Source organism: Polyodon spathula, chromosome 16, assembly GCF_017654505.1.
Source record: "Polyodon spathula isolate WHYD16114869_AA chromosome 16, ASM1765450v1, whole genome shotgun sequence".
Lineage (NCBI taxonomy): Eukaryota > Metazoa > Chordata > Actinopteri > Acipenseriformes > Polyodontidae > Polyodon > Polyodon spathula.
In genome coordinates, this window is record NC_054549.1 from 27,980,630 (window position 1) to 27,994,361 (window position 13,732).

At 36.5% G+C, this 13,732-nt stretch overlaps 1 protein-coding gene across 4 annotated transcripts in view; it reads right to left on the reverse strand.

The window, feature by feature from the left end:
- Positions 1-13,732, reverse strand: part of LOC121329154 (plexin-A1-like) — a 199,184-nt gene that overhangs the window by 85,514 nt on the left and 99,938 nt on the right. For all 4 annotated transcript variants that reach the window (XM_041274549.1, XM_041274550.1, XM_041274552.1 and 1 more), the window contains 4 exons: positions 4,842-4,942; positions 2,552-2,675; positions 1,370-1,523; positions 894-993 (listed from right to left, as the gene is read on the reverse strand). In XM_041274549.1, the coding sequence (XP_041130483.1) occupies positions 894-993; positions 1,370-1,523; positions 2,552-2,675; positions 4,842-4,942 (479 nt within the window). The remainder of the gene's footprint in view (positions 1-893; positions 994-1,369; positions 1,524-2,551; positions 2,676-4,841; positions 4,943-13,732) is intronic.

Below are 13,732 nucleotides of genomic sequence, written 5' to 3' on the forward strand. Positions count from 1 at the left end.
CACTAGGTATTCATTTTTATGCTTTAAAAAAAATCTGTCTCGACATCTCTGTTAAACTACTGGGGAAAATAGTAAAAAGCACAATGTTAAATTAGGCGTAATTATTCCTGACTTTCATGTCGAGAGCAAGCTTTTGTTAAGTAGTCATCGATAAATGTACACTTAACATGGAATGTAAACACATTTTTTTCCCCTCTCAGTTGTGCCTGGACAGGTTTCCATGGAAATCATCATGCCAAATGAATACAGGAGATTATATATATATATATATAAAGAGAAAAGCATTAAACATTGTAGTAATTTGTTAAATTACTTGAAAAAATAAAATCAAGGAATAAGTACTTTGTGGAATGTTGGCGCATAAAGTGCTTCCAGTTTAAGGGTCAAGTGCTGTTCTGGTGCTACTACACTGCACAGAAATACCTTTGGTAAAACAACAGCCTCATTTCAGCTGGCAAACACATTTATCTTGGGGTGTTACGCATTACACTGTCTTATAATGTTACAGTTTGTTGCACTGGTCAAGGTACAGGTTTATTATCCATATTCTATTAAAAAAAAAAAAAAAAAAAAAAAAAAAGGACTAATTATGCTCGATTCGAACACCCCTTTTAAGGGTAGCAAGAATGGAATGTATATATGGAAAACATGCTTTAACTTGTGCTTACTAAGGAATTTAGTGTGTAGTTAAAAACAAAACACACAAAACACAATTTTACCTTATTTAGTTTCAGCTTTCTTAGTGCATCTTGGGACTTCTACGGTTTGTCTACTCAAGCGCAGACAAATAATTAAGCTCACAGTAAAACCCAAAATAGGAGTCTAATTTTCATCATGAGTCGTGGCTCTATGCCTGATGTACATATTTAGAATTAGCATTTAAATGTACTTACGACTGGTGAACACTGCAGTTGTAGAACACAAAGTCGACACTTGCAAATTTCTTCCCAGTTTCTTTGGATTTGAGGTACAGTTTGACTGTTCGTTTATGTCCTGGAGGGAGGGAATGCACTTTAAATTACATGCCCAAAGTTATTATATAATACAATGAGTTTAGGTAAGTTTTATTTCACTTTTTTTTTTTTTTTTTAAATGTAATTAAGCCACACTTACTAAATAAATGTACTTGGAAAGTAGGATTGTTTGTGGATTTATTTTTAAGTAAAACAAAAAAATATACAATTGTCTGAATCATTAAAAACTAGCAGGCGGACTACTCAGAACAGTAGCTGCTCGTTACAGTTCGAATTAGTTTATTCCTCTCAGAAAACACGTCTTTGCACTTGTTTCAAAATAGAGCCTCAGTGTCCTAACTTAAAACGTCAACGATCCTTTTTGTGCATTCCCAAATACATCTTTAGAAACTCACCCTGGCCCCTCGTAATAGGGATGACATCTTTTGCTGAGGGAGAGAGACAGTAGATGTTCCCATTCTCGATTCTCCCCTCGCTCTCCGTCAAATCCTCAAAAGAGCAGTTGACACCAGATGTTAGGTCAGGCACATTGCGTGCCTGGAGCACCAGCTGAAAAGAAACAGACCTGTGTTACAGCAAAAGTAGCGATGGACATCCACCAATGGCCATTGCAACCACATATATCAGGATCCTTGCCTTGAGAAACAGAGTCAGTTCAGGGCGCAGGTAAATCAGAAATGAATAGCATCTTCTTTCCTGCTGGTGGAATGGCCAGCAATATAATGAAAACTACAAATATCATACTGGATGAATGCCATAGGCCAGTTATATGGTAGTACCCAATGCACATACAGACATACACTGTATTGCGTGTAACAAACAGCACAACGTGATATACAGCATTCTTCCTCATTTGCAATAACTTTGAAAACAGTTCTAAATCGCATGAATCTAAAACACTGCATCCAACTATATATGTTATTGTATTAAACCCCATAAGCAAATATCTACTTTATGCATTTGGTTTCATCCAATGCTTTCAGTTGCTTCACCCTTGAAAGACCATGATAGTGTAAATACAATCATGCTGAAGTGTCATTCTGGGCCTGTGATCAGGTAAACACTTTGATTTACTGGACCATCATAAGCTTTAAAACACACACACACAAAAAAAAAAAAAAAACTGGTCATGGTGGAGAACCCCACTGAAAAAAAGGTCCTCAAAGGGCTAAAAGAAGTACTAACTAAAGGTATTAATCATGTATTAGCACCAGCAATACTAACACTGGTACTTATTTTCTTTTGTTGCTCTTTTGATTCGTTCTTTGTGTTGTATATTTGGAATACGCTAATATTTCAAAAGACAACAACTCTAGAAATGAAAAGTTTCAGTTTCCTGTGGCTTCCTGGTTCTCAACAGCTGGCCCTAACAGCAACCAAACCATGTGATCTGCAGAACAGGTAGCAACGCTGTATTCTAAATACTTGCATATCTTGAATTATCATGAAACATGTAAAGAACAAGAATCACATCACAATACAAGGGGGGCTGTGCTGTGGAATAGGGGCTGGCTACACCATCAATCACAAGGGCTTGCGATGGAGCTGCCTTGTAAATTTCATGCCCTTGTACTGACCTGGACCTCAGACATGGTAACGGAGATGTTCTGCGGTTGGATACTCAGCTGCACACACTGGTGCAGGTTCGAGGCGAAGCGCTGGGCCTCGTCCGCACGCTCGCATTTATCCTTGCGGGAGCAGCTGCCAGGATAGAATGAGGATTCAGTAAGTATTTGTGTTGTTCAAGTGGAGCTACAAGGATCAGTATGTGAGCGATGTACAGAGAGCTTGGGTGTTCGCTCAAACCGCACCCACTCATTTTAAAACATATTTCAGTGTTTGCATTAGGTTTCTGGATCCCATGCGTATATTCTCAGAATATCACCAAGTATATGAGGTCACATCTCGCTGGATATATACAGTCTAACTTCACTTTAACGAACCACCTTTTCTTAACGACCAAAGTAGCAAGAACTGTTTTTTTCAAATGGAAATTAGCCCTATTAGATCGATCACTTTTACAAAATCTACCTGGATAAAATGATGTTGGTTGTGACTGACAATGAACTTTCTCCAGTGTGAATGCGATATTCTCTCAGTGAAAACAAAGACCTCGGTAGGGTAATTCGAAGATAAGGCTGATTCATAGATAACCTATTGTAGTGTGAATCATGTGTGACGTATGCAATCGTTGCCATCTTCACACAAACTGCAACCATGGCAAGAAGCGTGAGGTGGTAACAAGATTGAAACAGCATGCATTGAGAAAAGCACAAAAACTATAAAGCAATCTGTAGTGGATAAGTTTTTCAATAGAAAAGCCATGTAATTACAGTATTCAGTATGTAAGTGTACTTTTAATTTGTTTTCATTTCTTTACTGTTTTCTTTTAAATATACAGTTTACATGTTGATCTATGCGAAGTTGTCTTGAAAGACTACTGTGTAAAAATGTTCAGTTCAATTTTGGCATTTCGGCATTATTCCGATACAGCAAATTGCCAAATTTGTTATAATGAAGTTAGATTGTAAGTAAATATCTTTAAATACTGGCCAACCTGCTTATAAATACCATACTGTTCAAGGGACTGTCTCCGTTTTAATTTTCTAGGCGATTTACCATTGGAATTCATTACTATAGACAGATTTAACAAATAATGGGAACATCCAAATTCAGTGAGGGATTACACTATAGTAATTCATCAGACAGAGCAGTAGGAAGCTATGATTGTAGATGGATATATGGAATAATTTAAACTCTAAATGATAATTATCATTTTAACCAAAACTAACTTTAGCTAGCCACATCAATTAATCCAGTACCATTGGCAGGAAAGACACACACATAAACAAACAAACAAACAAGTGGGTTTAAAGTCTTGATCAAAAGTAAGGGAAACCTGGTTTTGGTTCCAAATTAGCAAAATAAATTTTTTTTTATATATCTGTTTACAGGGAACTTGAGTAATTGGATAAGCGATTGTATAATGTGTGCAATAAAATCTGATACATTTCAAAGCGGAAGAGTACCTTTAAATAAATACATGTTTGTCATTATATTAATATCTGCTGACAAGTAATTCCTAATAAAAAAAGCAAAATGACCCATCTTTCAGCCTAGTTTCACAAAGTCAGCAAAAAAAGCAACAACTTTGTAGGATATATATTGCATTAAATTCTGAGCTGTTACAAAAACAGTGACAGTTATCATCAATCATGTCAAGGCAAGAGACACCTGTGATTTCTGCCTTTGTTGAGAAAGCAGCTCATTTCTTTGTAACAAAGCCAAAACAGAGGTCACAGAGAGCAAAAAGGGAGAGACCCGACTCGGATGCTTCTAGCAAGGCAGGTGCCAGTCACTTGAGTAAGAGGTGGGGATTTGGATTAAACAGCACGTAGCGCTGAGTAAAAGCTGCTCAGCCTGAAAGATAAGAGGCAGACCTTGTCGCTCACTCGCTCCTTGTTGCGTCACTATAAAGGTCTTGTAGCTGCCAACAAGACACCACTTTGAAAGAGATTCTGACTTACGAGGTTTAGTGAAAGGCTTAAAATTCCTTTCAACAGGAGAGAATTATTACACCTTTGTACTAAACTGAAAAGCAGTAAATGGATTTTGTGTTAAGTTCTGGGTTGGGGTTCAGATTAGTAGACAACAAGCCAAGTGATCAATTCCACATTGATGTGTGAGCTTGATTAGCCACAAATATGGGTCTAATGATGTCATAATAAAATCTGGACTGGCTCTTGGAAGTAGGAGTCATATTATCATTAGGTAACTGTACAGTCAACTGGAAATTTATTAGGAAACATGTCTTTCTAATAAAATTTTGAAAGTGTACGTAGCCGTTCAAGACTCTGTAGTACTTACATATTATGAAGAACACACCAGCCACAGTGAGGATCCTTAGAGCCAAGGCAGGCACCACAGCTCCTGTACTGCTCACAACTTTCGACTGGAACTCGGCTCACCTGTAGGGGGTGCAAAAAAACAACTTGAGCAACATAGCCAACATGGTGGGAACTTGGCGATTGTGGCATATACAGCATGGAGATTGGTAGAGATGTATTTATAACCACCAGTGTTTTCTATATAAAATATACCTTAAAACATTAAAAGTAGTAAGGTTAGCCCATGTAGATAATACTGCTGTGAATCCATCAAATGGTGCTGGTTATATAATTAATATAAAGCAAAGCTTAAATGGCTCACCACTATAAGAAGCCCCAAATATGGAGAGAGAATAATTTGTTCATTAAATAACACGGTAACAGAAAAAAAAAAAAAAACCTCAGAAGTTAACATTTGCAGCCTTAAGTACAGTTATCTTAGCACATCTGTATCAAATCAATGACCCTCCAGTTGAAAAGCTTATACTGCTATTTTTGGAGAAAGTTTAAATTAACACAACACTAACTTATTCGCTTATTCCAAAAAGCCAAACAGAGGTGACCTATTTTCCATGCATGGAAGCTCAAGGGCAGTTTTACAGCTTGAAGGGAAAGACGCACATGGACGTTATGTAACTTCTGTATCTCCAAGATGACATGCTGAGATATCCCAAACACAGCCTCCAGTGTCAACTTATACATTTAACTCTGCTACGAAGTGGGCTGAAATCATATCCAAAACACATCTTTTCGGTCTCCCTCTATCAAGTACCATCTGTGCCTAAGTCAGACAGAAAGTGTGCTGTATTCTGTAAAACTGCCCCTGAGAGGAAGGAGTTTTAAATGCCATTACTGTAGAGCAAACATTGTAAAAGTCATTTTCATAGCATTTAATAAATGTTGCACGCCAAGGTACAGCAGTTTGAAATATGAAACCAAGTTCTTATGCAAAGGAGTAGAGCTCATACATCATCAATATGTTTTTGTGACCTCATCTAGAATAGTGTGTCAGTTCTGGTCACCTCACTACAAAAAGGAGTTTGCTGCTCTAGAAAGAGTGCAAAGAAGAGCGACTGAAATTATTACAGGTTTAAAAGGCATGTTATATGCAGACAGGCAAAAAGAACTGAATCTATTCAGTCTTGAACAAAGAAGACTATGCGGCGACCTGATTCAAGCATTCAAAATTCTAAAAGGTATTGACAATGTTGACCCAAGGGACTTTTTCAAACTGAAAAAATAAACAAGGACCAGGGGTCACAAATGGAGATTAAATAAAAGGGCATTCAGAACAGAAAATAGGAGGCACTTTATTTTTTTTTTTTTTATATTTTATTTTTTTTTTTTTTACAAAGAGAATCGTGGGAGTCTGGAACCAACTTTCCAGTAATAATGTTGAAGCTGACACCCTGGGATCCTTCAAGAAGCTGCTTGATGACTAAGACGCCTACTACTAATTTTGAACGAGCAACCAGATTGGTCGGTTGCTGTGATTTCTACCCGACGATACCCGAGGATTTCAAACATTAGAAAGAATCTCATGAAAAAATTTTTTTGTAAAATATCACAGTTTTTTTGTACATTTGGGTTGGTTTATATTCTTTGAATACCATAATATGGTGTTATATATATTCAGCTATATATATATATATATATATATATATATATATATATATATATATCTATATATTATATATATATATATATATATATATTAATATATAGTATTATACACCCCAATAGAACATCTCTTAGTGACAACACCACCACCACCAAATGATTCTCAATTCAACCCCTTACCCCACGTATTACATTACGACTTCAGGCAAGACTTGAATTAAATCTACCAAAAAAAGATAAGGCATATTTAATCCTTAAATTAGTACATTATCTAACACCTTAATTATATCCCAGGACATTAGGCGAAATGAGGATGCTACTTTACCCCACAATGCTTTTCAGCTGGCTGTCTGCCAAAGAGAGATGTACGGCTAGTTTTACAAGCGGAAACAAAGAGGTCCATGGCAGTGATTTCCTCAGGTGGGTTTGATTTAACGAGAGAGGAAATGGTCTAATAAACAGACATGGCTGCCTAGAAACAAAAGAGCTCTCTTACCTGTTGGGAGTTTCTACAACACACTCAACTGACAGCATTTGAAATCTGGAGACAGTCTATAACAATGTATTATTATTATTATTATTATTATTATTATTATTATTATTATTATTATTATTATGTATTATTCTTAGTTTATAACAGCTAATATATGCCTTCACTATAATGATATGCCTTTCTTAAGTATATTGGAGTAAAACCTGTATTAAATCTTACAAATTGATTTGCCAGACAGTTTATGTTTGTTTGTTTGTTTGTTTTTTTAGTTTTTTTTATTCATTTTTATTCAACCTGGAAGCTAAAGCTAAGACATTTTGACCACTTCTCCAGTTAGTTCAGGATTTACCGTGTAGCGGTTTGTATAATTAGGCTGTATACGAAAATATATCTTAAACTGTATAAACAAAAAAGTGCCTCAAAAAGTGAGAAAACACTATTTAAATAAAAAATACACCCCAGAAAATGAAAAGCAATCAAATTCCAGATGGTGTACTGGTATTTTCTGCATATTCACCACTTCTGCCCCAAACTGCGTCATAAAATATCGCTAAAGGCACTACAGCAAAAAGTTAACCCATAGTTACAGTTTATAAACATGCATGCCATCAACGTCTAACTTGTACACTTAATTGGCAATCATTACCTGCAGGGATTACACAAATAATATAACTGTCAACCACAGATGTAAGGCTTCACGTTACCTTTTCAGCCTGTGACACGGGAGTGTCTGACAGGAACCGACAGGGTGGCTCCAAGATATATTTACACTATCACCCATTAATCCCACCCAAACTGTCAAACAGTAAGTAGATATCCCATAACTCCTAACTGCAATAACATGCAGTGAAACTGAACCTCTTTCAGAACAACCCCCGACACTTAAATCTGGGAATTGCTGTTTTATTTCAGTTGTTGTGTGACCTAAGCAAGAAAAGGGGACTTATTTCTTTAAAAGTGAGTCCTACAAGCCTCACTGTTTGCATACAGCCAGATAGCCACTAAAACTGAAAGCACTTTTCTCAGATAGAAATGTAATGCACGACCAGTAGACAAACAAAAATGGATAATATGAATAAAATGAAAGGAACCAAGTTGTATTGGGTCAGACATCTGGTCTAGAGAAGTGATAACAGATGGAGGCAATGTAACAGAACAGTGGACTAAGATATCAGAGAAAGCATAAGGAGAAACAGGGTGAAGACCTGACAAAGTTCTCAGATGACAGTACATTGGAAACCTGTTGTAAAAATGGAGAAGCTTTTAGCAAGCAGTCAATTGACACTAAGAGAAGACGTTTTGATGCATTTTATTAATAAAAACCAATTATAACTACACAAATCCTTCTTAATAGACAAGTACATTTAACATGTTCATAAAACATCTAACGTTTCGTTTAAGTCTCACACTCTGTAAGAGCCTTCCTTTTATCTTAGCGTTACAATAAAAGACAACACAATGGTTAGGCCTTAAAATAAATGATCACAATGAGTTTCTTTCATTTGGTTCACAAAAGAGGACATCTTAATCAGTCTACAAAGAATGTAATCTTGACATTGGTATCTCAAGCTGGAAGGTGAGGGTGGAGGTTTCTCTGGTGTTTTGTAATTCCTCGATCTGTGCAATTGGAAGGGCATTAAGACAACAATGGGTTGATGGATAGCATACCAATCAGATAAATCTGTGACAAGGTGTAATTTAGTAGGAAGCAGCCTTCCTAATCTGGAGAAGATTTCTTCCTTTTAATTTGGCCATGTACTGTACGACAACGGTAAATTGTGCCATACATCACTTCCAAGCCCCAGTTATTGAGAGAGAAAGCTTCCTTGACTGGCCAGACAATGACACTCTTTGTTTTTAAAAAGGACAAAATGTCAAAAGAATAAAAAACGGCAGACTCCTGCTCTTTCAGGGCAGAGTCTTAACGAAGTACCATATCAGACTACCATTTGTCTAAAAGGAAAGCTAGACGCGCCCTTTCCAAAATCGCAGAACAGTGAAGGAGGTTTGCAGAGATGCACCCTCTAAGAGACAGGATATCATTAATGTGTGTGAAGCAAGGTTTACAAATGCAGCAGTGGTTACATGGATAGACTAGGCTCATGCTGAAAATACACAATTAGCAAAAGCACAATGGCTAAGTGTGACACAACAATCACTCAGCAACGTAATGCTCAAATTGTTTCATAACCAAGTTTACACCATCATATAATTCCTTGGTTTTTATGTGTACATTCTTCCATAGTTTAATCAGATTACGTTTTTACATACTGCAAAGACAGTTCAAGCAGTACAGAAAACAGTTATCCCTTCTGGAAGCTGTTTTCTTCTTTTTTACTTACTTTTTAACTCCATGGGCCAAATGCTCCTAGTTCCCAAGCTTGATTGATACAATACTAAGCAGGAAAGGGAGCCAGCACTTTGAGTCATATGGAAGTTTAGTCCAAACCTGGCCCTTTATCAAAGCTGTTCCCCCACAGTCGTATTGTTTTCAGTAATTATCTCACTGAGGGAATACCAAGGCCCTTTATATTTACTCCCATTCTTTTTTTTTTTTTTTAAAGCAAAATTAAAGTGAATAACGGCAGATCCAGCACTATTTAAAAAAAAAAAAAAAAAAAAAAAAAAAAACACACACCACCTAGTAAACCCTGGTTTAACTGCTTTATAATATACTGGCTTAGACATATTTAAAGGCTGGAGGGGCTACTGGATCTCATAAACCTTTTAATGCTTCATTTTCCACTGCAGCAAAGACTTCCATGTGAATCCTAAATCATTGTACAGAAGGTTACTTCAACAATTTCCATGCAGTCGATTCCTGTGCTTACCCTTTTGTAAAATCAAGTTGCAGCCTGAACAATTCATTGTCTGAATCAACAAAACAAGCATTATCTCTGGTCCCATTTTCTTTTGTTGAAGATATGTTGGTTCTTCGTTTATGTTATATATCAATTTGGAACAGAGAATTTTTCAAAGTTAGCACTATGGATGAACTGGTACCACTTCTAGGTTGTCATTCAGTAGTCTTGCGGCAATCAGACCATGTAACCTACAGTAGAGACCAGGATGCAGCAGTTGATCTCTAAGGTTATTTATTATCTATGAGAGATATTTACATACTCTGAATTAACAAAAACAAGAACCCAAAAGATTGACTATAATAAGATGGGTGGGGTAATGTTAATAAAGCTAATTTGAAAGCGTTGTTTACCACTACACCTAGAGTACTAGTACATAATTAAAAACGTACACATTCACATTCATCGTTCCCAAATCTTACAGCACAAATATGGTTTCCAGCAATATTTTTATGTGATAAGTCAACCACCATCCCAGAAGTCAATCCTATATCTTATATCATGCGCACACATGATCCAACCCCACAACCTTCATCTACATACCAAGAAAGTAGAGCACAGAAGGACTAATGTGGCAGAACGGAGGTCGCAGCCCAATGAGAATGTTGGTATCAATGTACCCACTGGTTAAGCTAGACAAGCTACTGGCAAGCCATCCATCATTGCTTGACTCCAAAATCATGAAGACATTGGAAACAGCACAATGGACTTTACAGCAAGTATATATTTACCCCCTCTCGAGATAACCCTACTGAGTTGTGCCTAAGGGCAGAGACAACTACCCAATTGAAAACACAGAATTCTGTCTGTCAGGCCATTTTGTTTCAATAACATTGTAGACCTTGTTGTAAATTTACATAGTACATATTCTTAATGCCATGTTATATTGTAGTGATGGCTTTACATTTGGTGTATGTGTGTCTTTTATAGTTGTTTTTAATCATTATGTTTAAATTGTGTGCGAATGTGTTTTTATAGTCGTTTTAATGTGCTTACTAATTCAGTTGCTTAATATGCTTTTATATTAAGTTTCTATACAGTATTGTGTAAGTTTTGAGTTCTTTCATTTCCCATCAGCAAAACCACCTACGTGCAGTTTTGCATAGCCTAACACAACTTAAAGTCACAGATAGGTGTCTGAGCTAAACGCCAAAAGGCAGGAGATTAGCAGAGACAGTGTGAGATGGGGGAGGGAAACTGAAAGACAAAGACTGAAAGACCCCCCCCCCCCCCCCCCCCCCAACAGAGGGAATGTGTAATGATAGAGTGGAAACCCCTATCATTGGACAGAAGTAAGACAAATGGGAGTTGAGTCAACAATTGTTTACAAAAACATTGTAAAGTTCTCAGTCTTTTTATCTATTTCAAATTAACTCCATGGATATCCGTGCTTTCTAATACAAATGTATGCACTGAGCTGTACCGAGGCCTTGTCCAAAGTCAGTTTAAATCTCATGCTTATATGATTGTGCTGGAGGTATACCTTTCTTGTATACAAAGTGTTTTTGAATCAAAAAACATTTGTCAGCTTCATTTATTCACTACAATATATTGCATTACTCGATTAAGACATCAGCTTGTTAATCAGATTCTAGTCACCTGATTTTTTGCATAAGTGGTTTCCATCTGGTATGACCTTCAGACTGCTTCTTAATTGGTTGCAAGCTCTAGGAATTGAAGTACTGTGTCACTGTGTCATTTGCATGGAGGTTACAAATGTACCCCGAGTTGCATTCAAATGTCATTTCATTTTTAAACATTTGTCTCTAATTGTATAAAACATAACAGTAGAGTTGATGTGTGGTGTTGCCAAAAATAATAAAACCACTGGTCACTGTATGTATAACAATATTCTTTATGTAAAACACATTTCTTTCCAGTTATCACTTCATGCTAGGGACAGTATATCAACTTTAAAATACAGGTGCATTAGAAAATTGTACTACAGCTACCAATAAAATACACTTATTTGGGCTATGTACTTATACACACACTTTTTTTTTCTACATTTAAGACAGGGACTAATATAATATATATAATAAATATATATTAATTTTTTTTCTTACCAGTTTAGTCCTCAATGTCTGGATGAAATAGTGTCTCCCTGCTACCTATAAATCTGACGTTCACTTATCAATTTTTTTTTTATTCCACAGTTAAAACAGACAGTTTAATGTCCTCCAAAGTGCTACAGTTTTCTACTGGGAAGTTTTAGAACATGGGAAATGGTGAATTGCTCTGTCAGTTTTGCAAATTGATTTTTTTTTCAATTTTGAGGCACTATACAACATCTCTCAGCACTGGCATTTGTTGTGTGGGAGAGGGGGCGTGAGTGCATCTCCCCCTGCTTGAAATGGACATTTAATACTTTGGAATTCGTATACAAGTCCAGTAGAAGAGATACTTTTTTGTTCAATTGATGAATTCTTGATTACCAGCAGTGATAACCCTTTAAGGTCACAATAGCTTTGATTTTTTGTCAAAGGTATATTCAGTGTTCAACATGTTAATTTTTCTATATACAACTAACAGCTGCCTTTCATACAGTGCAGATTCTAGTTCTTGTAAATTAAGGATAGGCAGCACCCTCATAGAATTTGGTATGGTCAACATACCAAATCTCAGTGCTTTGTAAGAAAAAATATATAATTTCTCCACAACTGCTGATACAATAAAGCACCCTATACTAGTTCATAACAGACCGGATTTGCACAGTGGTTAAGAAGCTCTCCAACATCCCCATTGTACAGATGACTCCCAATACTACATCCATATCTGGGTTAACCAAGCCTCTATTAGAAATGATAGCATCAACATCACCGCTTCAGAACTAGTGTTTTACACATCCCTCCAAAAAAACAATACATGCAGGACTGAGAGAAAGATAAGATTCCAAGATTCAGACAGCGATATAAAAATGAACCCTTGCAAACCGCTTTTTCTGACAGACTCACAGTATCTCTCATCCTGCAGCTGTCATTTCGAAAGAGGATTTCAATCTTTTACTCCCACAACCTTACTGGATTCCCTCCAAAAGGAACATTAGGATAGCAAGTTCCCAGTTACTGGATTGATGACCAAAGGACCAGATGCTGTTTACTTAGCTCTTTGGATAGTATTTCAAAGTAAAGTGGACAGGCGCATTAAACTCCCTTCTTGTTGGATTGCTTTTCCTAGTCACACTTGCACTCTATGAAATGGTAACTAATCTGTCCAATACTTCTACATCTGGCTTGTGATCTAAGGACATTACCAGTATATCTGCATGCAGAAGCATAGACAACTTCAAAATCACCCTGTACTGTAGCTTCCTTCAAATCTGATACAGATCATTTTCTTTGTGCTAATTGCCGTCTCTAAATCTTCATAGGATATTTATCTTACTCCCAGCTCACAATAATACAAGGACAATACAATGATGTGAAATGAAATTAAATGAGACTAAATAAGAAATAAATAAATAAAATTGATAAATTTAAAAAAGCCAAACTTTACAAAAAGTAATGAAAAAAGCTTTGACTTTAACTTCTCCGGGTGTAATAGTCAGAGTAAAAAAAAATAGATGTAGTGGGATAATGATAAAGAAAACTGTTACTATATGTACTGTATGATATCGTTCTAGCGGACATACAATACAATACAATACAAGAACAGGTCTCCCTTTGGAATAAGCACCAATTACATAGAAAACGGAACCCATTAGCACTATTGAAGTATTGTGTAGACTTCCCTTGCCAGTAGCCAATGTCAAATTCCCTGATGATTATTATTATAGGCGCTGCTCTTGGCTGGGAGTTCTGGAGCCTGACTAATTGAATTGGTTGGTGAGTAGACCAAATCCAACGTGTTAATAGAACTACTTGTTTTGAAAGGCACCCCAGATATTACATTTGCTAC